The sequence below is a fragment of the Pteropus alecto genome, unplaced genomic scaffold (assembly GCF_000325575.1).
Source record: "Pteropus alecto unplaced genomic scaffold, ASM32557v1 scaffold63, whole genome shotgun sequence".
Taxonomy (NCBI): domain Eukaryota; kingdom Metazoa; phylum Chordata; class Mammalia; order Chiroptera; family Pteropodidae; genus Pteropus; species Pteropus alecto.
Window position 1 is genome coordinate 382865 of NW_006434897.1, and position 25651 is coordinate 408515.

Below are 25651 nucleotides of genomic sequence, written 5' to 3' on the forward strand. Positions count from 1 at the left end.
CGGCGCGGACCCGCTGCATCGCCACCTCCCCCTGGACGGGCAGCCGCCGCGGGTGGCCTGGGCCGAGAGGCTGGTTCGCGGGCTGCGAGGTAAGAGCGAGACCCGCACCGGCCGATGCTCACAGCAGAACCGCGGGCGCCGGCCGGAGCCATAGCCCGCTGCGGGCAGCTTTCCGCGGCTCCACCTCGCATCCCCCTTGCGTCCCCGCCTCCCTTGGAAGCGCATTCCCCACCTCTGCTCATTCCGCTCTATTTCCGGTACCCACCGCCGAATTCCACTGCGCCCTTGTTGGTGCAGATTTATTGGATATCTCCTTCTTCTAGAAGAAGAAATGTCAGCGTAGTTTTACTTCTGGAAATAAGTAGAGGCTGTATTAAAGTGAAAGGGTACATCTGGGGTTTTTATTATTAACATTATTGTAGGAGAAACAATGCATATTCTAGTACAACAAATAGTGGTCGCACTGTGTATTTGCCAGTTTCACTAAATCAAAATGAAAATTCTGTATTAGTACCCATGGCCTTCCACAGGTTTTGAGCCCTCTTTGCCCCTCATCCCGTTCTCGAAAGGTAGCAGTACAGTCTTATCCAAGTTGTGGGAGGAGTGTCATTGGGTTGTCATTGATGTGTTTTTGGTGAAGTGTGTGGTTGTTTCTGGGAGGGGGTGCTGTTGAGAATACCGCGAATAGAATAAAATAGTATCTTTGAAAACAGTTATTTGGCCATTTCTAATCCAGGCGTTTTCCTAAAACAGTTGTAAAGAAAGGTTACATTGTTGAAAAAACTTGGAAGTATGTTTTTAAATAACTAAATTCATGTTCTTTGAAATTCCAACAAAGCAGTGAAGTTACCAGATACCAGCTGTGTGCAAATGTATCGGAGTTCAGTGCACCCAACTCCAAAAGGCAAGAAAGGAATTTTCAAATTTACTAGTGTCTATTAAGAGGACATAAATTTTCCAAGAGCAGATGGGGATCCTCTTTCTGCAGAGTTTTGTCAGAGGCATCCTTGGAAAAGAGTTGAATTTGGTCTTAGCATCCAGATTATTTTAATCTCCTTCTTAAGTTTTCATTCTCAGTTCTTTTGAAATTTTCCCTTCCTTTCCCATCCTGTTAGTTTTGAAACTCTTGTACAAAATAAAACTACTCAGGTGTTTTTCTAACGACATGATTACAACAAGATAAGGCCTACATCCAAATCCCAGTTCTACCACCAAGAATTCCAGTTCTACCCAGTTGGCTATGCGACCTCGAGCAAATTTCTTAACCCCTCTGATCCCCAATATTTACATTTATTTTTAAAGAGATAATTATAACACTTAGTTCTTGTCTTTGGAGAGTTAAATGAGATGAGATGTAAAATGTGTAACAACTTTCTCTCATGTTGTAAGTACTTCATAAATATAAATTAAGTCATAAATTCTAAAAGTGTACATTTTGGTACTTTTATGTAAGTGCTTATTGTTAATTTGATTCAGGGCATGGTGGGGAACAAAAGATCTTTTTTAAATAACCTGTGTGAGTATATTAGTAAAAAATTCTAATACCTTTTAAGGTTCAAAACTATTCAAACAAATTATATGCTGTTGACCCTTGAATAACCAGGAGGTTAGGGGTACTGACCTTGTGTAACTCTAGTTAGCCCTCTGTATATGCAGGTTCCCAGCTGCAGAGTTGACCCTTGAAAAACGGGTTTGAACTACCACCCATTGGTTGACAAAAATACTCATGTAAGTCGACCTGCGCAGTTCAAACCCGTGTTATTCAAAGGTCAACTATATTCTTTTACATTGTTTTAAATGTACTTTTTAAAATACTAAGAAAAGTTTCTTATAAGTTAGTAAGTAATAGTACCTCATGATCCTTTTGACTCAGTTTAAGCATTTGAAAACATTTAGCCTTCTTTGAATAAACTCAATAATGGAGAATAATGAAAGGAAATATATATATGTTTATATGAGTGTATATACAAGTTTATTTTAAATAAAATTTTCAGGAAATTCACAATGAATAAGCTCATACTAAAACATCAAGTCATACCATATCAGTGGTCTAATTAGTAGGAGAACAGACTCAGGAAAATCTTAATTACAGAAAATTTTAGAATAAATTTCAGTTTCTTTAATGAAGAAATATAATTGACATTCTTGTCACTTATTCAATAAGTAACATTTGTTAAATACTTAGCACCTACTTTGAAAATAATACTACCCTAGGTGCTACAAAAAGAAAGAAATAGCACATCACCATTTTCCTATAGACAGAAACTCAGAAAACTGAAATAAGTAACCATGAACGAGTTGTGATGTTTTTCCCTCTTGGAATACCAGTGACAAAAATCTTATACGCATTATGTTAGTAGTGCCCCAGGATCAGAACAGAAAATAGACTGCAATTGCTAAAGGTAGGAGAGATTACTCAAATTTGGAGTGGTCAGGAGCTTCCCTGACAGTCTCCCGCCTTTGTGACTTTGTATAACTCATTCGCACTTCCTGGGCCTCAGGTTCCCATTTATAAAAAATGGAAATGTTGAACCTCCCAGGTTCATTCTAGCTTCGACATGCTCTTCTGTTACTGTTTAATGACATGAACTCAAGATGAACAACAAATGTTCAGTTTTGCTCTTTGAACAGTAGATCTGTCTTCTTAGCAGAAGACAGTAAAGAAGAAATGCTTGAGGCCTGATTGTGGGAAGTGTTGTGTCTAACCAAGTAATTAAGAATTAATCCCTAACTGTTAGGAAGCGGTTCAAAGTTTTTGAGCAGAAGCAGAACATGCTGAAAGGGAATATGAGTCAGGCAGTGTGCTGTGCAGGAGAGCTTGCAGAAGGAAACAGGGAGGCAGGAGAACCGGATACGAGGCAGCCAGCGAAGACACGATGAAGGCCTGGACCAAAGGAAGTGAAGAGGGGCTGAAAGATTTAAAGACTGTCCCAAACTTAAAGGTATCCTCTATAACCATTTTTACTTTTTTCTTAGCAAACTTTTTAGTGAAAAGATAAAATTAGACACACTACACGAGTTATCACATTTTCTGAATTTCGAAAGTTGAATGTGTTTTCTGGATGTATCAACTTGTTAAAGTCATTTTCTATTTAGTTTTTTACACATATAAGCTTGTTTTTATTTTTTTCCTGTAGAAATCATAAAGTACTAGCTGTATTGGTCAGGGTAGGCTAAGCTGCTATAACAAATAGATACCTTCTTTCCCATTCACTATGTTGTTTCATAACTGTCCAGAACTTTTTCATCATCCCAAACAAACTCTACCCAGTAAGAAATAACTCCCCATTCCCCCTCCTCCACTGCCCCTGGTTACCTCTATTCCACTTTCTGTCTATAAATTTCCCTGTTCTAAGTACCTCGAGTATTAATGGAATCATATAGTATTTGTCCTTTCCTGTCTGGCTTATTTCACCTGGCATAATGTTTTCAAGGTTTATTGATCTTGTAGCATGTATCCAAACTTCATTCCTTTTGATAACTGTATAATATTCCATTGTATGTATACGCATATGTATATACATATATTTTGTGATCAACACTTTGGTTGTTTTTACCTTTTAGGTATCCCTTTGTTTTAGTCTAAACTTCACACCATCTCTTCTTTTCTTTTTTTATTTGCACTATAATTTTGGACAAATGAGATTTTGTGTTTTCATTGCTGGGGGTGCGTTTTGGGGGAGGGTTGCTACTCTGGGGTTTGTGATAGGTTATGCAAGTAACAGAATCTGTGCAGTCAACAAACATATATGGAGAGTCTCCTTTGTGGTAGGTACTAGGGATACAGAGATAAAAATACAAGTTCCCTACTCTCAAGGAGCTCAGTTTAGTAGAGAAAACAGAAGTGTAAGTAAATAATTTCAACGTCAGGTCCCAGATATGGAAGGGACCCAAAGAGAGAAGACCAGCTCTACCTGAGAGAAGCCAGAGAAAGTGAAACGAGGTACGTTTTGAAGGATAAGGGTGGGGATGGTCAGAGGAGGAAAAAGTAACAAGTTAAGACCGAGCTAGTAGCTCATTGAGACCTTATCCCGCAGACAGAGCCAGTGGGAGCTTCAGGCAGGGGGCCGATATGATCACATGTCAATCTGAAGATGAGTCTATCCAGAATGTAGAGAATGAGGGAGATAGCACGGGTTGCTAAGAGAATTAGGTCAGGAGAGGTCTGACCGAGAAAGAGGAGTGATAAAGGATACAATAAGGGCATGTGAGCCGAGATAGAAGGGAGCTACATTAAAGATACAGAAATTATGAGAATTGTAGACCAACTCCCTGTGAGGGTTAAGAAGAGTACCTATTCTAGGATGAAACCCATGTTTCTGGCTTGGTACCATTAATCGAAACAGGGTAAATAGGATTCTAGAGAAAGAAAAAGAAACATCTCAGTTTGGGGTATGTGAGTGTGAGTTGTCTGTGGAATATGCAGGTGGAACTGGTGATTAGTTCTGGCATATACTTATCTGCACCTCAGGAGAGACCTAAGAATTCAAGATTCAGGAGTCAATGTCACACAAGGTAGCAACTTACTATTCTACAGAAAATAGACCAATAGGAGTAAAAAGTCACTTCCTTTCTAAAGTTATCTCTCCAATTTAAATGAATATTAGGAAAGATTATATTTATCTTTCTAAACAAGCTCCACATGTGTCTTAGCACAAAAACAGGATTCTTCTATGATATAAATGCAATGAGCATTTGGTCAGGTAATTCACAATGAATTCAAAGTCCACATGGATTTGGGTCTTTATGCCATTCTGACATCTAGGTATCATAAGCAGGACATTTTGTAGATTTGGACCTGTTTTTGAAGCTATAGATAGGCCTCTTCCAACCACTCTACGTGCTTTACACATAATATTTCTAATTCCCAGAGCAACCCTACAAAGAGGTACTCTTCTCATTTTCAGATGAGGAAATGTAGGCTCATGAAGTTAGGGAAGGTTTCATAGCCCATAAGTGGCTGAGCTTTCATTTGAATACAAATTCTGACTCCAGATTTCCACATTGCACCTTGTCATGATCAATAAGTCTTAGGGGTTTAGTGTATTTCAAATGGGGCAGAGTTAATGTGAGGCAAAAGATCCACACTGAATCTTTAAACTATGGGACAAATATTTATGGATGAAATGATATGATAGCTGGGATTAGTTTCAAAATAATTGGGAGGAATGGGTTTAGATGAATCAGTTTTGGTATGGAGTTGATAATTGTTGAAGATGGGTAAGAGATGCAGGAATTCATTATGTTCTCTGTGATTGTTTTTTTAATATATTATAAAATAAAAAGGTTTTGGAAACATTTGGATAAAATAGTTGCAAAGATAGCATTTTTTTCAAAGTCAGTTATTTATGTTTGGGACATCTTTTGTGTTTTGGATTATCCATCTCAGAGTTCTCCTATATTCATATTAATAAGTAATACCACGCAGGGGAACAGACATAGTTTAGATGATGTCTTCCAACTTTGAGCTCTGGAATTAACTAGGCACATTCTTAAACATGAAGGAAGTAGTATATTGTTTGGTGTCCCCCTCCTATCACGTTCTCCCTAACAGCTGCAGACACCTGTGTTTTGAATGTGAGTGCCTGGAATGCTGGGAGGATTCTCCCCCCACAAAATAGTGGGAAAAGACAGTTGATTTTGAAGAATGCTGCCATTTTGGACATGAACTCTATCCTTAACTATTCTTATTCTGTCAGTTCTGCTAAATATGGGAAGTAAGTAGCTACAGGACTGCTTTTTTTTTTTCCTATTTATGAATGCAGCCATTTCTCACCCATTAGAATCTACGGAGGTCCCTATACCCTGAGACAGACCCAGCATACACACCCAGTGGGGAAATTGGATGAAATTTTTAAAGCAATAAGTATTTGAGGAGGTAAATAGAGTAATTTAGAAAAAGTATATACATGAAAGTATATTATATAGAAGTATAAATAAAGGTACTTGTTTCTTTTCATTTGAAATGTTTCATTCGAGGGCTAGAATTAAATTGCCATAGACCATTGCAAGTTGAGTGTGAATAAAATTTGAAAGGAGTTTGGTTTTTCTGTTTATAGGTCAAGCAGTACCATTTGTAAATATTAAGAACCATGACTGTTCCATAGTGCATAATTGTTTGTAAATCATGGGAAAGAATGAAATCACTAAGTCAGGCAAGGCAACAATCTTTCCTGACAGTAAAGAGACTAGCAATCTCTACTTACGTGTATATTTTAGACCTGTCCTCAAAAAGAAATATATTCAAAGAAATGGTGTGGTTGTGTCCAAGGCTACTGAGCCTAATATTTGGCTGCCTCTGTGTTATTCTGAGTTGTAATTTTCCATGTCATCTAAATTTGTAATAATTCTTTAATATGACAGAGTTTCAGCGAACAAACATTCTGCTTGCTGCATTTCTTCTGAGTGAGTAATTCCCTGACAACTACCAGATCTTGGCAGAAGCAAACCTGATCATAAGTTATGCTCCACTTTCAGTGTGGTGAAATCTATGATGCGTAACACAGTGTCTTTGAACTCAGATGCTAATTTTCCTAAAGGAAATTTGGAGAAAAAATAAAAGGAAATGAAATACCCAAATTTAGCAGTAGAACTAATGTATTATTATAAGACTTGAGAATACATAAACACTAGTGATGAAGTCATTGCTTCAGATTAAAAGACCACATACCATTTTCCCCTGTTCTCTGTGTGGGTTGATTGTGACTTAAGTGGCTCTGTGAGTTTCAGTGATTGAAGGGATTAAAGTCTGTGGAATAAAAGTGAGGCAACATGCAGGGGCCAGGTTGGCTACCATTAACAGCCGACCTAATCTAACTGAAAGGATTGAGAAGTTTGTCTTTTTTGGGAAACATTAAGGCTTTTCCAAGTAACCAGCAATGTGACTTTACCACACTGTTCATTAATGGGGGTTGGACAGCCACCGTGTCTGTCTATGAGTCCAAGACTGTGGTAACTCTCTCCAGCAAGCTCGTGGAGGGTTATGTCATCTTTGCTCAGCTGGCCCAACACTTTTTCCATCTGCGAAAATGTAGAACACGGTTGCTGATTTTAGTCTTTCTCCAAAGAGAGAAGTCAGATGAGTTGTTGCATTTAAATAAAAGATTATACGTTAATTGGCACTTAAAAAAAATCTGTTAAGCTAAGCATGTTTAGTATAGTCAGTCAGCACTGAGTTTCTTAAAGGACAAAGATGAGTTCAGAGGAGAGATTTTACACCAGTGTGTTAGACGCTTGATAGATGTTTTCATAGGGAAATGGTATTCCAACCAGGATGCCTTTTTGTCAGGGGCGACCTAAAAGGTATCATTTGCGATGTAGTTTCATCATATACTAAATTTAGTGATAAGATTAGTACCAGGTTGTGTCCTCTCTCATAAGAAGAGCTGATGTGTACGCACAATTATTTAATCTTCTCTTTTAGGCTGCTTTCATTTACTCCTGCTAAAACAACTTCCCAATTATATTCGGAGTGTGCTAAAAAAAATATAGGAGAATCTCCCTTAAAGGTTATACTATTTATTTTATGTGTTTTCCCTTTTCCATTCATAAGATTTTTAAAAATAAAATGACATGTTTTATTATTATTTTAAAGGTCTCTGGGGAACAAGACTCATGGAGGAAAGCAACACTAACCGAGAGAAATACCTTAAAAGTGTTTTACGGGAACTGGCTACATACCTCCTTTTTCTCATAGTCTTGTGCATCTGTAAGTAGACTATTTCCTTCCACTTAAGGAGAAGTTTTAAAAATATTTGCCCTGTCAAAATCATAATTAAAAAGAGTTATATATGCACTAGAAGAGTTAATTCATAAGTTCTCTGTTTTCAGTTACAATTCAGCATTGTCTAATTGGCCAGTTCATTGTCATTTGTGATCATTTCACTTTAAGATGCATGTAGCATAGCAACCTGCCATACACTAAGAAACTAATTAAAAGTTTTTGCATTAGATATTGTAACAATAATTAGTGTCACTATTGTTATGTCAATTAATATAAAGCGTATGTAAGAATTATTTTCAGCAAAATGACTTTCCAAGTGTAAATTTCAGGAAATACAAATAATGTCACCTAATATTGCTTTTATGAATGGGTGGGTGGGTGGATAGATGGCTGGCTGGCTGGCTGGCTGGCTGGCTGGATGGATGGATGGATGGATAGATAGATAGATAGATTAAAAAATCCCCTTGTTTTTGATTTGGATGTGTTGTGTGGATGCCTTCATTCTTTAGTATTTACCGGATTTTTACTCTACAGGAAACTTACTGCAGACTCATCTCTTTCTTCTTCTCTTCTTTCAACAGTCCTTGCATCCTTTGGATAGGCGAGGCTTAGCCAGAAATGAGTCTTAGAAACCGTTTGCCTCAAAGTCCAGAAAGTCACAGGCAATGGATTTATCTTCTGAATCAAAGGATGCTGGAGTTCTTTTTGTGTTCCCTCTAAAGCCTTTTATGCAAATAGACAAGAAAGGAGATTTATAACCATCAGGACCTTTTACCATAGTTCTCTGGGAAAGGAGATCATTCTTATAGTTAACACTTAGAAATGCTTAAAAATTCTCACCAACCTTGGAAAGAATCCCCTTTCTTTAATTATGAAGAGAATTAAAATTTAATCAATACTTTAATAATGCTTTCTTACTACATTAAAATTGACCACCTTAAATTTAATTAACTAAGTGCTAAAAGCTTCCTTAAAAACAATTTTTATTTACTAATTTATAAAAAATAAAAAGATTTGTAAGTTGAACATAAAAGATTAAAGTAACGTTTAAGTTTCAATATTTGTCATTTTAAGAAATTGAATATTGATTTACTTAATATCTCCACACTGGTTTTTACTAATACTAGGAAGCTCTTAATGAGGTTTAGCAGGACGTGACTTCTTTTTACATTTTCTGAGACTATGACTATCCTGATGAGAACGTAAAGACAAAAAGAAGTTTTTTAAGTTCAAAAGTATATCTGTATGCACAACATCCATATTCTTGGTTTTTTCTTACTAATTTTCTGTTATTTGTTTAGGAAGGAATGTCTCACTACTCTTAAAAACATGTTATCTAAGACAGAAATGCTGAAAAGCTAGAAATGATCTGTTCATTACATTAAAAGTTACAAAGCAAGAGGTGTGATATGTGTAACTTTTATGTTCTAAGCTCTAAGCTAGAACTTAGAATACCTAAGTTGAGTTTGCTCCCAGTGTAGAAATGGTACTTAAATATTAAACTACAGTGGCCTTAAATATTAGCAAGTTTATTAGAATTATAATTGAATTTTTTCAAGCATGACCACGCATGCATACATAGATACATACATACCTACATGTTTCTTATGCAAAATATAAGTACCCCTGTAAGTAAGTTTAGAATTTTAGTGGTCCCCAAAACTGCCTGAGCATCAGAATCACCAAGGTAACTTCTTCTTAAAATTATAGTTTGCCCAGATATACTAAATCAGAGCCTTCCGTATGTGGCCCAGGAAAGTGGGTTTTCAGATGCACTGACAAGTTTTGGAACTAAGCCAGATGAATAAACTGAATAGCTGGAGTTTTGGGAAACATGCTTTGTCATATAACTGATTGGATTTTCTTGTTTATTTTAGAATTTTTATGCTTTTTGTTCTTTTTCACACATTACATTTTTTTCTTATATCCGTAGCTACATATTTTACATAGCAAAGTTTTATTTTCAGAATATTGTAGAATCTCTGGTTAGGAAGGGATCTTAGTGGTCGTGTATTCAAACCTCCACTGAATGCTACAATTTCTCCTGCAAAATCCTTCTCAAATGGTCGGTCATCCTGCCTCAGATTGAGCAAGAGTTCCAGGTTAAAAGACTTACTTCTTTGAAGTAGTTCATTACTTTTTTCTATGGCTATGTCAGACAGTTGTTCCTTATATGAAGCCAAAGTCTAGTCCAGTCTAACTTCCTCTCTTAGTTCTACCCTCCACGTCCACCTATACCGAGTATGTTTTCCACATCTCTTCTCCAATTTAGCCCATCAGAAGTTTGGAAACAGACATCCAATCTCTGTTAAATCTTCTCTAGATTAAACCTTTCAGTTCCTTTAACTGTTGATCATGTAATTGGAAACATGAACCCATATCATACAAACTCCCTCCCACACATGTTCTATTTATCAGTCTCTTTGAAAGCACTGCAGGAGCCTCACTATGAAAGAGTGGAATATGGGGCTGTGAGCATCCTCATCCAGATACTGTACTGTGATTCATGCATCCTCTCATCACCTGATTCTTCATGTAATTCATATGATTCCTTAGTCTCCTCACCCAAAACAGTAAAGCACTGTGTCCCGCAGCTAGTATTTGAGCACCTTTTCTTGGAAAAAAGTGGAAGACTTCCCAGTTAGCTCTGTTAAATTTCATCTCATTAGGATCTACTTCTCATTCCAATCTGTTGAAATTATCTTAGAGTCATTCATCTCATAGATCAACTTCACAGTATCAGCAGAATTAATTATATGAATCAAAAGAGATTGGTTCAAGAACATTGATCCATTAATCAAAGCTCTTTGGGTAGAGTTCACTGAATTATTTTATCATCTACCTCAGACTCTTCATGAAACAGGTAAATAAGAAAGACTTTTTCAAATGCCTGAGTGAAACTTCTACAGTCATTCATCTCATAGATCAACTTCACAGTATCAGCAGAATTAATTATATGAATCAAAAGAGATTGGTTCAAGAACATTGATCCATTAATCAAAGCTCTTTGGGTAGAGTTCACTGAATTATTTTATCATCTACCTCAGACTCTTCATGAAACAGGTAAATAAGAAAGACTTTTTCAAATGCCTGAGTGAATAAACTCCACCATTTCTCTGACCTATCAGTTGTTGACCAAATTAAAAAGGAAGTGAGGATAAGCAGGTGTGATTTACTCCTAGCAAAGCCTTACTGACTCCTAATGATTGAGTCCTTTCCCTGTTGCTCAGAAATCATCTTTTTAATTACTAGTTTTAAAATCTTGCCAGCAATATCAGTATCAAATGACCAACAATATCAAACTCATTACTCTGTAGGTAAATGAGATAATGTACCTAGCCTTATGCCTTACATATTAAAAGCTCTTGATATGAACTAGGTATCATTTGCGATATAGTTTCATCATGTACTAAATTTAGTGATAAGATTAGTACCAGGTTGTGTCCTCTCATACAGGAAGAGCTGATGTGTATGCACAATTATTTAATCTCTTTTAGGCTGCTTTCATTTCCTGTTCTCTTTCTCAATTTTTACTAAGGTACTCCTGCTAAAACAACTTCCCAATTATATTCAGAGTGTGCTAAAAAAAATAGGAGAATCTCCCTTAAAGGTTATACATTTCCAGTGATATATCTCAGAGGCATCTCATTCTCAACATTCCTAAACCTGAACTCATGAACCTGCCCATTCAGACTTGCTTCACTCAAGTTCTCTATCTGGGTTCATGTTAACATCACCCACGTGAATGCCTCACCCCTCAACTGGGCATCATCGAAGATGCTTTCACTTGCTCTTCCTATCTGATCATTTCACCTACTTCTTCCTCTTTAGTGCCTCTCAAATCTGCCTTCTTTCATACGTCATGATTGTCCCTATTTTAACCTTATCATCCCTCTCCTGGATTATTCATTTATTCGTTCATTAGATTGTTCAGTGATTTAATTAAACAGATTTAGCCCCTGCCCTTAAATGTAGTAAGTGATATGAAAGGAGACAGTTGGGGAAGAAGATTCCCCTAAGGGAAAGCCTGAAGCAAGAGTGGAAGCCAGTCAGATAAGGCGAGAAGGTTCTGAGGCAGGAAAGAGCTCAGAACATTCTGGAACCTGAGTAAAGACAGTTACTGTAGAGTATGCCATGAGGCAAGGATGGAAATGTGGTCAAGAGACAGACCCTGCAGATTGGGTAGGCTTCGATAAGGAGGAAGCCCGGGTTTTAAGTAGGGGAGTGAAAAGATTTATTTAAATTTTATTAAATAAAATGTATTAAAATTTATTTAAATTTTAAGAAGATGATTCGACACATTTACTGAGGTCTTTCCTGCTGCTGGACCACAGATCGTTTGGGCTCCCAGGTGCTACCGCAGACTGCTTGTCTCTGAAGCCAGATTAAGCCAGGTCGCACTTGCATTTAATATGCTGTAATGACCTCACGTCAAGAGAGAGTTCAAAATCTTTGCGTAGTAGATCAGCATTTCACTGCACAGTCTTTGCTGACTTCTTTAGATCTACCGTTCCCTGGGAATATTTGGTACTTTAGCCACATCAAGCCACCTATGAGTCTCAAAAAGGCTTCGGCCTGTGCTGTCTCGTTCTTGTTGGCCTGTTTAATTCTTCTCCACCCTTCAAGATCAGCTCAGAAGCCAGATCCACAGAGAAGCTCTTATCAACTAACCCCCTCCTTTGAGCTGTGCTGACATTCCAGGCCCACCTTTGTCACAACATGCCTCATACTGGATTGTCAGACTAGTTCATGCAACTGTCTCCCTCAGCACAGAGAGGGAGAAAGGGATGCTATTAGACATATCTCAGAAATGACACATAGATATTTTCAGTAAATGTTGACATTTTGCCCATTTTTATTCTCTGTTGTCCCCCAGTAGTTCTCGTTCACTAACAGAGCTTTTCCTAATACAGCAACGAAAACAGTTCAAGCCTAGTTATTCTTTGATTAATGTATAGCACTTTGCATTTATATAGAGCACTTTTATTTTATTTTATGTTTTTTCTTGGAAATTTTTCACTATATATATATATTTTTTTTAATTGGAGTAACATTGGTTAACACAATTATATAATTTTCAGGTGTACATTATAATTTGACATCTGTGTATTCTATTGTGTGTTTACCACCCAAAGTCCAGTTTCCTTCAGCTACTACATATTTGATCCCCTTTACCCACTTCACCCTCCCCCTATACCCTGTATTTGACCTCCTTTACCCCATCTACCTCCCTCTCTTCCCCTACTCCCCACCCTATGGTAACCACTAGCCTATATAGAGCACTTTTAATTCAAACATCTTTTCTTATTTTATCTCCACCACGTCCCTGTGAGGTTATAGTACAACACAGAGCTAGTGAAGAAGTTGGGTTTCCTGTTTGAGATGATGGCTTCACTTTGTGGTGGATGGCCTGGAATCCTGGGACCAAAGCACCTTTGTTCTGTTGTCTTTATATCTGGTGTATTTATGTTTGTGTGGCAGTTTTGATTTCATCTTTGGCCCAAGAGTTATTTAGAGAAAAAAAGTTTTTAATTTCTAGATGGCTTGGTTTTATCTGTATATTTGTTTATCCTTTTTATATTATTTTTCTGCATTTGTGGTTTAAAAAATGTCACCTGGTTGGTTTTCTGGTTTTTGTGAGGGGTTTTTTGTTTGGTTTGGAGGTTTTTGTTTCTTTTTGTTTCTTTTGCTTTTTGGCTTAAAACAACAGAAATTTGTTGTCTCATAATTCTGAAGATTAGAAGTCCAAAATCAAGATGTCTGCAGGGTCATGTTCCCTCTGAGACCTGTAGAGAAGTCTGTCGGTGCCTCTCCCTAGCTTGTGGTAGTTTGCTGTCAGTCTTTGGCATCCCTGCTGTATAGCTGCATCACTCCAACCCTCCATCTTCACAGGGCGTTTGCCCTGTGTCTCTCTCTTCATATGGCCTTCTTATAAGGATACTTGCCTGGTGGAGTTTTAATTTTAGAGATTTACTGATGTTCTCTTTGTGGCCTAGCATATTACTAATTTTCATATTTGAAAAATAATTTGAATGACCTCTTTTGGTACGATATAAAGTTTGATGTATATACATTAAGTCACATATTCAATTAAAACCCGTATTATTCTCAGATAACTTTTGTCTGCTTTCTCTGTAAAAGATTGAGAGAATATAAATTTAAGTTTCCGACTACAATCATGTTGGTAATTCTCATATTACTAGAAGCTATTGATTTATGTATCTTAGTGTTGTTATTCAATACATTAGAGTTCATTATAGTTAAATCATTATACATGGTATTATCAATATAAAATAACCTTTTTATTTTTTAATAATTATATTTTTATTTATTATGGTGACATTGATTAACAAAATCCAGTAAGTTTCAAGTGTACAATTCAACAATAAGTCATATATATATAGCATTGTACGTTCACCTCCCATAGTTATATTTCTTTCTGTCACCACATATTTGACCCCTTTTTCCCCATCTGCCTCCCTCCTCCCCGCCTTTCACTCTGGTAATCACTAGTTCACTGCCCATGTCCATGAATCTCTGGTAGCTTGTCATGTTTGTTGCTTTTAGATTTATATCCCACATATAAATGATATCATGTGATTTTCAGCTTTTTCTGTCTGGCTTATTTCACTTGCATGATTATCTCAAGATACATCTATGTTATCGCAAATGGCAGTATTTCATCTCTTCTTATGGCTGAGTAGTATTCCATTGTATATATGTACCACAGCTTTTTTATCTAGTCATCTGTTGTAGGACATTTTGGTTGCTTCCATGTCCTGGCCACCGTGAATAATGCTACTATGAACATCAGGATGCATGTATCTTTTCTGATAAATGTTTTCAAGTCTTTTGGGTAAATACCTAGTAGAAAGATTGCTGGGGAATATGATAGATCAATTCTTAGCTTTTTAAGGAACCTCCATACTGTTTTCCATAGTGGCTGTACCAGTTTGTAGTCTCATGAGCAGTGTGTGAGGGTTCCTTTTTCTCTGCATCCTCTCCAACACTTGAAAAAACTTTTTATTTAACTGAATACTCACCTTATAATCTCCTTTGTCAGATTATTATACCACTTAACAAATTTTAAAAAGTATTTTATCTCTAATATATATTTAGTATGTACTTTCTTATTCCTTTATTTTTGGCTTCATTTTGAGTGAGTCTCCTAAAAATTTTAGAGATACATTTTTTATTTTTTAACCAGTATTTCCGACTTTGTTGTCTAGTAAGTTTAACCTTCACATTTTATGGTTTTGTCAGATTTCTGTCATCTTATTTTTACCTCTGTTTTTCTGCTTTCCTGTTATTTTATAATTTTTTTTCTTTCGTTACATTGGAAATTTTTTCTTTGCTTTTTATTCTAACAGTTTGGAGTTTATTTAGTATAATTCCAGTTATTTGTTTTTAATATTTGAGCTTATATTTTCACAATATTAAGAATAATATAGTGTCTGTTGCCTATTTTGAAATGAGACCATGTTTTTAAGACAACTTTGGTTAATTTACATGCTGATTAGTTGGTGATCCTGTGAACTGTGATAATATTTTTTATCCTGGCTTTTTTATGGAAAATGGACAAGGACTAAATAGCACAAGAAATATAGGCACATGGGATATATATGAGTCCGTTAAGACAAGGACTAAATAGCAAAAGAAATGTAGGCACATAGGATATATATGAGTCCTTTACATTATATTTTTAATATTCTCCTTTTCTTTCAAGTTTTCTATATCATGCCGTAGTTTCTTTTCTTCATAATTCAGCTTATTTAAAGAGTGAATGCCACCTTCCAAGTGGGCATTCTCCATCAGGAACCGAATGGAGAAATGATATCATAGTCATATTTCTATTGTATTTAACAGTATGCAAAAATGCCTTTGCATAATGCTTCTCCAGTTAAACTACACAAAAGCCCTAGATGTTATTATTCCCATTTTCTAGATAATGAAACTGAAGCCCAGAAAAGTTAAGTGGTTGTCCAAGATTCCAAGACACCGAGACCCCTAACACAGAGGCAGATATTCAAGATGAGGCAAAGTGGAAACTCAAACCCAAATTATTCTGACTCCAAATCCAGGGTCCTTTAGCTACAGCCTGCATGGACTCATGGTGCAACCAAATCCCGGAATGTGTGGAAGTGTCACTAGAAGATATCCCACAGACTAGCCCAGGGCCTGGCACAGGGGAGGGACTGAGTTAATATTAGCTGATTGAATGAGTTAGAATAAGCATCCTTCAAAGCTGGATGGCATTGTTTCTCTGGATGTGCAGCAGGTGGTGCTACATAGCTAAAGAGATCTGTCATTTCCCTTTTTGTGAAGCCATTCAATTCCATACTGGCCCTGAGAATTTCAAAAGCAAAACCAGAATTGAAAATACAGGAACATAAAGGAGATATATTTTTTAATCGTTGGCTAAGATTTACATACATACATAACTACCATATTTATAAGCAAAAATAACTGTTTAAAATTCCTTTTTTAACAACAATAAAAACCATAGATAAAAAATTCCAGAATGATCTATATTAATCAATCCCAATGCAAATTCTAATTTCAAGTTAATGAAAAATTAAACTTAATCATTTAGTCAGCCTTGGGAAGCCTTCACTACTACTCCTTAGCATCATATCAGCTTTCTTCCCTCAACTGACTGATCCACAGAAAGCCTTTGTAGAGCACATTGTACCTTGTCTATCCCTCTGTGGGGCTGTGTAGGTGGTACTCTCCCCAGGGACTCTCTGACTCCTCTCCTTGAAGGCAGAGATCACATCTTGCTCATCTTTATATCCCACACCTTGTTTCATAAATATAATGGATTAAAAAGTCTACTCCAATATGGTCTTGAGAGATGGCTGGTTTTGTGAAGCTTGGAGAGGAGTGTTCTTTTCCTAATCAGTGGGCCATGGGATGACAGGTGAGGAAACCTAACTGAGGTGACTGGAAACATTCTTCCTGCTCTAGATACAGCACACACGCTGTGTGAATTGTGTGTTTTTATTGCTCCATTGGCTGCTGAAGATGGACTCTTAGACACCTGTGTTTAGGGCGCTATTATCTACTCCTCTCTTTTAATACTCTTAATTTTTTATGATGCTCAGGTGGAGAAGAGGATGAGATATGCAGGAGAGAGTTTACTCTATAGCATTTAATCCCCAAATCATTTAATAACAAGGTTTTAAAAAATTTTATGATGCCCGAGATTATTATAGAATTGGCTAAGAATTAATTACCTGCTGAATGTCAAGACTATCATCAAAAGAAGAATAAAACGTGCTTCCCCTAGAAGTTTTTTGTCAGCTAATTATAGGAATTACAGCATATTACACCTATAGTCATTAGAGTCCAGCATAAGATAGAATTCATTAAAGTGCTGACATTTTTAATAGTTATGTTAACTAAAGAGGAAGAACCGCCGTTATTGGACATTATATTATCTTCCCACCTTCTTCTAGGACTGTTCACAATGGGCTGATATAATCAGCAAGTCTTCCTGTCAGGGGTGGAGCTTGAGTTTAGTGTTTAATACGTGAGTTAATAGGTGGGAGCAGATGTGCCTGTATCTGTCAGCATCCTGGAAGGAAAGAGATAGAAGATTCAAAATGATAATTAAAAAGTTAATGAAGGTTGGCGGGGTTACAGAGGCCAACAAAGAGAAGCGAGGCACTCAGGAAAGTTATCACCTCCAGGCTTGAGGAGGAAAAGGGAGGGAATGGCATGGCTGGTGTAAACCCAAGATGGCTGTGGGAGAAGAGATTCCCCCAGAAGCTGTGATCAAGATTAGAGAGTCCCAGGGCAGACTGCATCTAGGTGGTGAGGGAATGGGGTGTAGAGTGTGGGAATAAACCCAACCTCTCTCTCCTCGTGCCCTCACATTGAGGGACCCCGTGTGGTACAACCTGTAGAGGTCAACCTCGGGGCACAAAGCAAGGCAAGAAGAATGGAGATGTGACCTGGAAACAGAATGGCCTGCCATGTTACTATAGGGAGAGTCAGCAGCACGGGCACAGCTGTAGGCTGAGGAGCTCAGCATGGTCTCTGTTGGGGCGTGTGCAGAGCAGCCTCACCAGTGCGGAGAGTCTGATCTGAAGGCGGTGGGAGATGAAGAGGCATGTTGGAAGTCCCCAGTGTCAAGTAAAGTTGTCTGATCCTAATTTGATCCTCAGTAAACTAATTTTGTTTTAAGCCAATGTTAAATTATTGTATAAGCCAGTGTGCAAGGAAGATACCCTAGAAGCATGATGAGGGGAAGAAGGGTGAAGGTGAGAGCAGAACATATATGGAGATCTGCTCGTCCGCTGGGAATGTGAGAGTGAGTGTGCGGGTTCCCTCACAGAGTTCATTTGGGTCTCTCTGTGTTCCAGTGACCTACGGGATGACAAGCTCCAGTGTGTACTACTACACTCGTATAATGTCACAGCTCTTCCTAGAAACCCCGGTGTCCAAAACGGAGAAAACTAACTTTAAAACTCTTTCTTCAATGGAAGACTTCTGGAAGGTATTTGCAAATGACTTTGAGAGTACCTCTTTATCACTGAAAATTGTTCATTTGGCTTCGTAAGTTCAATTTGGCAGTATCTGTAGGGCCTCCCTTATGCCTTAGACCGCGTAAGATGTGAAAGTTACGGTGAGTTGTTGGAAGTATATATGTGCCTTGCTGTTTCCTATCTTTTTGAATCTCCATCATAACCATAGAAGGTAAGTACTGATATTCCTTATGTTGTAAATGAAGAAACTGAGATTCTGAGTACTTACACATGGCCAGGGAGTAGGAAAAATTGACTTTATTCTAGCCTATAGACACTTTCTCACCTAGTTTATAATTCATGCAGTCATTTCACTCAGTAAATATCTATTGAGTATCTCCTACGATATAAGGCCCATAGGGCAAAATTTGGTTGTTTTGTCTTGCTTTGTTTTTTAGGTTTTTTGTGTTTTTGTTGATGATGGCAAGTATCCTAGAACAGTTCTCGAAACAAGGCAAACATATTCTTTTAAAGATCTCTAATGTAAAATTCAACCCAGCCCCTTCCCAAATTGTCACAAATTCTGACATGGAGGCAAAAGATAAGCAATAAATGATAACTGTAGGAAAAATATTAAACTGATCTGGAAGATGTGGTGCTCAGAATCTATGGAAATTGAGAGGGAAATTGGAAAGGAAATGATTGTTTCTTCCTGAGGAGATGCTTTCTAAAATTCTTATAAAACCCTGGCAGTCAGATGTTGTTTTTAAAGATAGAGGAAACCAGATCATAGGAACCTGTTTATGCTAATGCCTAAAAATACTTGGCATCTAAAACCACACTTGCATAATATGAATATTTCCCTTTCATAATATGAATCTTTTCCTCCCTCAATGGGGAAAATCAGTCTATCCGTATTGATTATCTGATAAGACACTAAGAATGACTAGATCTGCCTTCTCTATAGGCAAACTAACCAGAGACTTCTCACGTACACAATTCCATGATAATAAATGTCAAGCTCTAAAAGCAGGGGTAGGTGGGGTTGGAGAGTTCACCATATGGTAAAATTATCCAAACAATTAAAAGTTCCACCGGATGGCAGACCGGTAATCAAAACTATAGACTTTTCCTTTCCAAGCAAGTTTAGAACCATGATTATTAATTATTAACTATTTTACTAAGGGAAAATGAAGTTGATTGTGGCTATAGATTTATGCATACCACCCCTTCCACTCCTGCCTTCAGTCCTAGAGCAAAAATCCGTTTTCATTTAGTAAGTACCTACCCTGTACCTATGTTCTGTGAAACCGTACAGAGAAGATAACGTAGCCCCATACACAGGAATGACATGCAAATTCATTAAGTACTCTACATTTTTAAAAAAGAAATATGCTGCTTATTATTCATTTGAAATATCACACTTTAATTTAATTTAAAAATTAAAACTCTTCATTTAAACATTATCATCTTACCAATTTGGAGGCAGCAAATGAAACACTGCCAAAGACAAATATTTTGAAAGCATTTACGAAAATACATGGCACAAAGTCCTATCTTGAATCTTTAAAAATAAATTAATATTCAAACTATTTTTGCCTCAACTCCCAAATTTAGTTTTCTATAGGAAATTTTGATTTATATATTTATTCTATAATATATGAAACATATATACATTTTATCCAACTAAACCACATAGGCATTTGTTCCAATTCTAAGACTGGAAAAAATGCTACTTTATGTAGTTTTTGTATACTTGAGGATCATTGTGCAGTACATAAAACTTCAGAAAACCAGTCATCACCATTGTTTTATCTTTTTCTGAAAAAATATTTATGGTACACACAGAAAAGGTCTTAACCCAATAAAAGTTAAATAATTTTTAAGTTAAAACATCTCTAACATTTTAAATGCCTTGCAGATACCTCATTTATAAATTCTGCTAATATTTAAAATAGTCTAAATATTAAATATTAACTGTAACTTAAATGAGTCTTAGAGGAATCGAGTGAGAATGGCTAACAGTCATAATGAAAGACAAATCCCAACTAAAGCCAGTAGAAAGTGCTGCTGTAAAAAAATTATAATCATAAAATGTAATGGTTTTATGAACTTGCCACACTGGACAATCTCATTTGATAACCATCAGTGGAATAAAAATATAATCCTCTAAAAGATTTAGAGCATGTTATGTTCACTTTTCAGCAAAACTCAAAATGAAATCTGAAAACATCCCAAAACTGGAGTTCTTAGTTTCCATTCAGACTGTGAAGTGAAAACTGCAGGGTAATCCCAATGAGTTGAGCCTATTTGAGACCTGAGAACTCTATTTACGTGTCAGGTATAGTAACCGTGCAAAGGAAGGACATTATGGGCGCAAGAACCCAGGCTCAAAGGAGGCTCCTGCTCTAGGCTTCACAACTGGCAAATGATGGACTAAGATCCAACTTAGATTTCTGACAACAAAACCCACCCTGTCACTCTACTGTATTCACAAAGTGCCACACTGTTGGTCACACAAACATTCCAGGCAGCAGCAAGGCAGCCACTGAGCTGGGAGCTTTTCAGAAATGTTTCCTTTGCTTTCAGTTCACAGAAGGCACGTTATTGGATGGGCTGTACTGGAAGACACAGCCCAACAACGGAACCGAAGCTGACAACCGAAGCTTCATCTACTATGAGAATCTCCTGTTAGGGGTACCACGGATACGGCAGCTCAAAGTCAGAAATGGGTCCTGTTCTATCCCTCAGGACTTGAGAGATGAAATTAAAGAGTGCTATGATGTCTACTCTGTCAGCAGTGAGGACAGGGCTCCGTTTGGTCCGAGAAATGGAACCGCGTAAGTGTCTGTAGCTCTTGGCCACTTGCCCTGGCCTCTCACCGACATTCATTCATTCATTCATTCATTCATTCATTCATTCTCTGACTCCTTCACTAAGGAGAAGATGCCTTGAGGCTTATATTTAAGGCCATGGTCAAATTGACTTTTGGCTTCTCAGATTTTCTCTACTTTTTACTCTTTTTCAGCTTCTGTGTAAATATTTTTCAAATGGCCAAATCATTGACCTTATAGCCTACAAGAAAGAAGCTATGTGGTCCTTCAGATGTTTCTTTTAAGATGCCTGGATTCCAGTAATATCATTTACTAGGTTATTACAAGGAAATTTTGTGATACAAAAATTTTTTTGTTATTAGCTTTTACAAATAAATTTTTGTTCAGAGTGTAATAATTTAAAGTGTATAATAAGTTTGTGGGGCAGTTTCTGTCTGGCTTAAAGCCCATCCTTCTCAAATATGTGTTTATGATTTTGAGTATGTATTTGTAATACGCATATATCTATGTATATATAGAGAGATTTTTTATGCTCTTTGGTAACCATACTTAAAACTTCTTGTGTATTAAGGGAGGACATTCATTATTTTTACATATTTTTGAATGTTTTTATAAGAGCTTATTTGAGCCAAATGGATGATATGTGCCAGGGAGCAAGATCTCAAATGCTTCTGGGAGGACAGTCATTATTTTTAGAATTACTGTAGTTATTATAATTAAATGAGAAGACCTCTCAGGCTGTCCCAAGGTAAGCCTTTTGGGGTCACTGCCCTGGGTGAGTCACTGTGGTGAGAACTGTCATCTAAACTTTACTAAGCTAATTCTGTCAGTTCATTTAGATTCCTTTCCTGGGAACTGAGACACCCAGAATCCAGATTTGTTCATATACATGTTCATATAGATAGGGGCAAGCACCTTTTCCATGATCAGATTCTTTGTCTGTCATCTAGTACACACCATATTTAGTATCAGGGTCCATAAGAAATTTAGTAAAAATCAGAAGATTTAGAGTAAAGAGACTAAATAATCTGAAAAGACTTTTTTTTCAGGTCATGATAATGATTTTCCTTTCTGATACTCCATTTTCTTGTTCTTGCAAAATATAAGCATGCCCTTGAACTGTGGTACCTTGTTTAATATTTTACTTTATCTCATATCATAAATATGAGAAATTTATGCAGCCTCTACTCCATGCCAGATGCTACTTAAGAAATGATTTCATGCATTATCTCATCTACTCTTCACAAAACAACTCTGAAAATAGGTATTAGTTTCATTTTATAGATGAAAAAACAGAAGCTCACTTACTCAAAGCACCACAGTTCATAAGTGGAACCAAATTGAGTTAACAAGCCCGACTCCAAAGCCTGTGTTTTCTTCTTCCATATCAATTACATTGTTAAGGTGGCTTCTTGCTGCCCTAAGCTCCTCATCAGTATTCAAGCCTCTTGAGAGCAGGAACTCTATTTTGTTCACTGCTTTATTCTCGAAACCTCAAACAGCATCTGGTCTGTAAAGATGCTTAGTAAATACCTGTTGGATGCATGGATGAATAAGTGATTTCCACCACTGAAGGGGATCTTGCTTGAGTATATCTAGCCACCCCTTGATCCTGCCATATTCTCAAGTTTCCCATTTCTCTTTCAAAAAAATCTTGAAAGAATAGTCTTCATTTGACACCTCCATTTCCTTACCATTGATTCACCCCTTAACACTTAAACCCTTGCTTTTGACATCTCTCTTGGAAGATACTAGTAACCTCTAGGTAGCAAATCTACTGAACAATTCTCAGTCTTCGTTCTATTCAACCTCTTTGAAGAATGTGGCAGTATTGATTGCTCATTCTTTTGCCTTCTGTGAGTGACACTGAACTTGAGTTCTCTGAATTCTATAACCTCCTTTTTTTCTCACCTTTTCTTTCTTACTCCCAAGTTACATATTCAAGTCTCCGTCTTTTCTTTCTTTATTCAAACATTAAAATAGCTTCCACCGTCATCTCTATTTGATGATTCATCATCTCTTCAACAAATATACTGAATGTCTACCTGTGTCTACAACATGTTCCAAGTAAGGTCTCTTTTTTCTTGCTAGTGCCCTTGGTGCTGGCTGGGGTAACAGAGCAGCAGCAAACAAAGCACAATCAAATACCCCGTGTTAACAGAGCTTACATTGCAGTGATAGAAGACAAATAGTCTGCCTATATGTCCTATCAACTCCTATAAGTCAGTATGCCCCAAACTAAACTCATCACTTTCTGATTGGATCTGCTCTTCCTCCTGTTGATGGTACCACCATCTTTACATTACCCCAAAAGAGACTACAGAGCCATTTTTAAGATGTCCCTTCTCCCTTCCCCAACTTCCAAATCAGTTGACAGTCACTACAGTGGCAGCACTCGCTTGGTCCCACCATCACTGCTCTAGTTCAAGTCTCACCACCTCTTGGTTGTTGCAGGGACTGCTAACTGAGCTATGTCAGGGTCCTCGGGACCACGCCCCAGTTCAGTGATTTACTAGAACACTCAGTATAAAGTTGTATCCATGGCTGAGATTATTGCAGTGAAAGGGAATAAAGCAAAAGCAACAAAAGGTGCAGGCACATGGGGCAGATCTGGAAGAAACAAAGTGCAAGCTTCTGAAAGTCCTCTCCCAGTGGCCTCACGTAAGATGTACTTAATTCCTCCAGTAACAATTCGTAACGGCATGTGTGAAATGTCTGTCAGGGAAACTCATTAGAGACTCAGTGCCTAAGGTGTTTACTGTGTGCTGGTCATATAGGCACTCTCTGCCTGTCACATACCCAAATCCCAACCTCCCAGAAGGAAAGTAGATGTTCAGCATAAGCTACCTGGTATGCACAGACAGCTTAGGTTCAGTCAGGGAAAGTTTTATATCAGTGTAGAGGGCTGTTTATCAGTCAAGTTCCAGATGCCAGCCGAGGTCCAACCTTGCGAGCACACTTCCTAAGGAAAGGTTATTCAGACTCGCTACGTTAACACTTTTCTGCTCATGAGCCCTCTGTTCCTCCCCACTCCGGTCTTTCCCACTACCACCAGAGTGACCCCCAGCAACATTCCCTCCCATGACTCTGTGTTTGCCCTTCACAATCTGGCCACAGTCTACCTTTTGACCTTCTTTTCTTCGTCATGTGGAAGCCAAACCGTACAAACTTCTCCCCTGGCCCTGCCTGTCTCCAGCTTGAAAATGCCTTTCCCATCCACCTGTGTAAGTCTGAATTCTTCTTACCTCTCAAGGCCCAGATTCAATAAGGCTTCTTCCCAAAACCTACTCTGATTCACCTTTCCCATCACAGGACCTCCAAACAAATGTAGCTTTCCTCTCCTCTGAGGTGCTTGAGCAATTTCTCTATACTTTTATTTTGGTTCTTATCATCCACCTTGTATTTTAATTGTCTAATTACAACTTTTCTTTTCCTATTTCTTGCAAATTTGGAAGGGACAGGATCCTGGTTCATCTCTTTATATACCCACTAATGCCAAAGAAGCATCTCGCTTCTAAGTGAGGCCTATGTAAATATTTGTGGATTAAATTCCCAAATGCTTTGTGGAGTCTTATTTAGCTCAGTTGCCAATAGTGGCACTCGATGAACCTGTCCTTCTTTTGGCTGCAGCTTTCCTTGAGGGCCTAGAGTCAGCTAGTCCCTGAGTACAATTACCCAGGGAAGGCAGCCATATAAACTGAGGGCTAATAGCACAGGCTCTGCAGACAGACAGTCCTGATCTAGGTTCCTGACTTTACCCTCAAACACTCTGAGGTTAAGTTGACCTCGCTAAGCCTCAGGGCCCTCATTCCTAAAATGGGAATAATGACTCTGTGAGAATTAAATAAGAAAACACATGTGAGCACATTACCCAACTTGATAAGACATATTTATTACATACTCTTTTACCAAAAACCATCTTTATAATTGCCATAAGTCTTCTACTGATTTTTACCTGTTTGTTTTGTTTTTTAATTAGTTGGATCTACACAAGCGAAAAAGACTTGAATGGGAGTAGCCACTGGGGAATGATTGCAACTTATAGTGGTGCTGGCTATTACCTGGATTTGTCAAGAACAAGAGAGGAAACAGCTGCTCAGATTGCTAACCTCAAGAAAAATGTCTGGCTAGACCGAGGAACCAGGGCAGTTTTTATTGACTTTTCAGTATACAACGCCAACGTTAACCTGTTTTGTGTGATCAGGTGTGTACCAAGGGCACTCAGCCCTCCCTTTTTTGTGTATTTGTATATACATTGTAGTTTGAAGATAGACCAGAAAAATGTTTTCTGCAGTTGGCTAAATGAGAGTGCCAGGGAACAGAGCTGATAGCAAGGGAGGGGTGAAAACTGAAGGTTGATTGGGATAAGGATATTTGAGGGAAGGGAGTTAGGATCCTGGAATATTATAGGTTAGGAAGACATTAAGGTGGTCCAGCTTTGTCCCCCAAGCACTGTGTTTTGCTAACAGCTGTCTTTACTCATCATGAGGATGATCGGTGCTACATTACTAAGGCCCACAGCCATCAAAGTTTGACTCATTTTCCTGAGTTTTCCACTCTCGGATGATGCCCCTGCTCTTAGAACAGAAACACGGTAGTCAGGGGCTATGTCCAGGTTCAGTAAG

At 37.7% G+C, this 25651-nt stretch overlaps 1 protein-coding gene across 1 annotated transcript in view; it reads left to right on the forward strand.

The window, feature by feature from the left end:
- Position 1: 1 nt before the first annotated feature.
- Positions 2-25651, forward strand: part of PKD2 (polycystin 2, transient receptor potential cation channel) — a gene marked incomplete at its 5' end in the record, with an annotated part of 56404 nt that continues 30754 nt past the window's right edge. The window contains 6 exons of the mRNA XM_025046016.1: positions 2-89; positions 6364-6405; positions 7595-7708; positions 18091-18224; positions 20782-21032; positions 25006-25230. Of these exons, the coding sequence (XP_024901784.1) occupies positions 2-89; positions 6364-6405; positions 7595-7708; positions 18091-18224; positions 20782-21032; positions 25006-25230 (854 nt within the window). The remainder of the gene's footprint in view (positions 90-6363; positions 6406-7594; positions 7709-18090; positions 18225-20781; positions 21033-25005; positions 25231-25651) is intronic.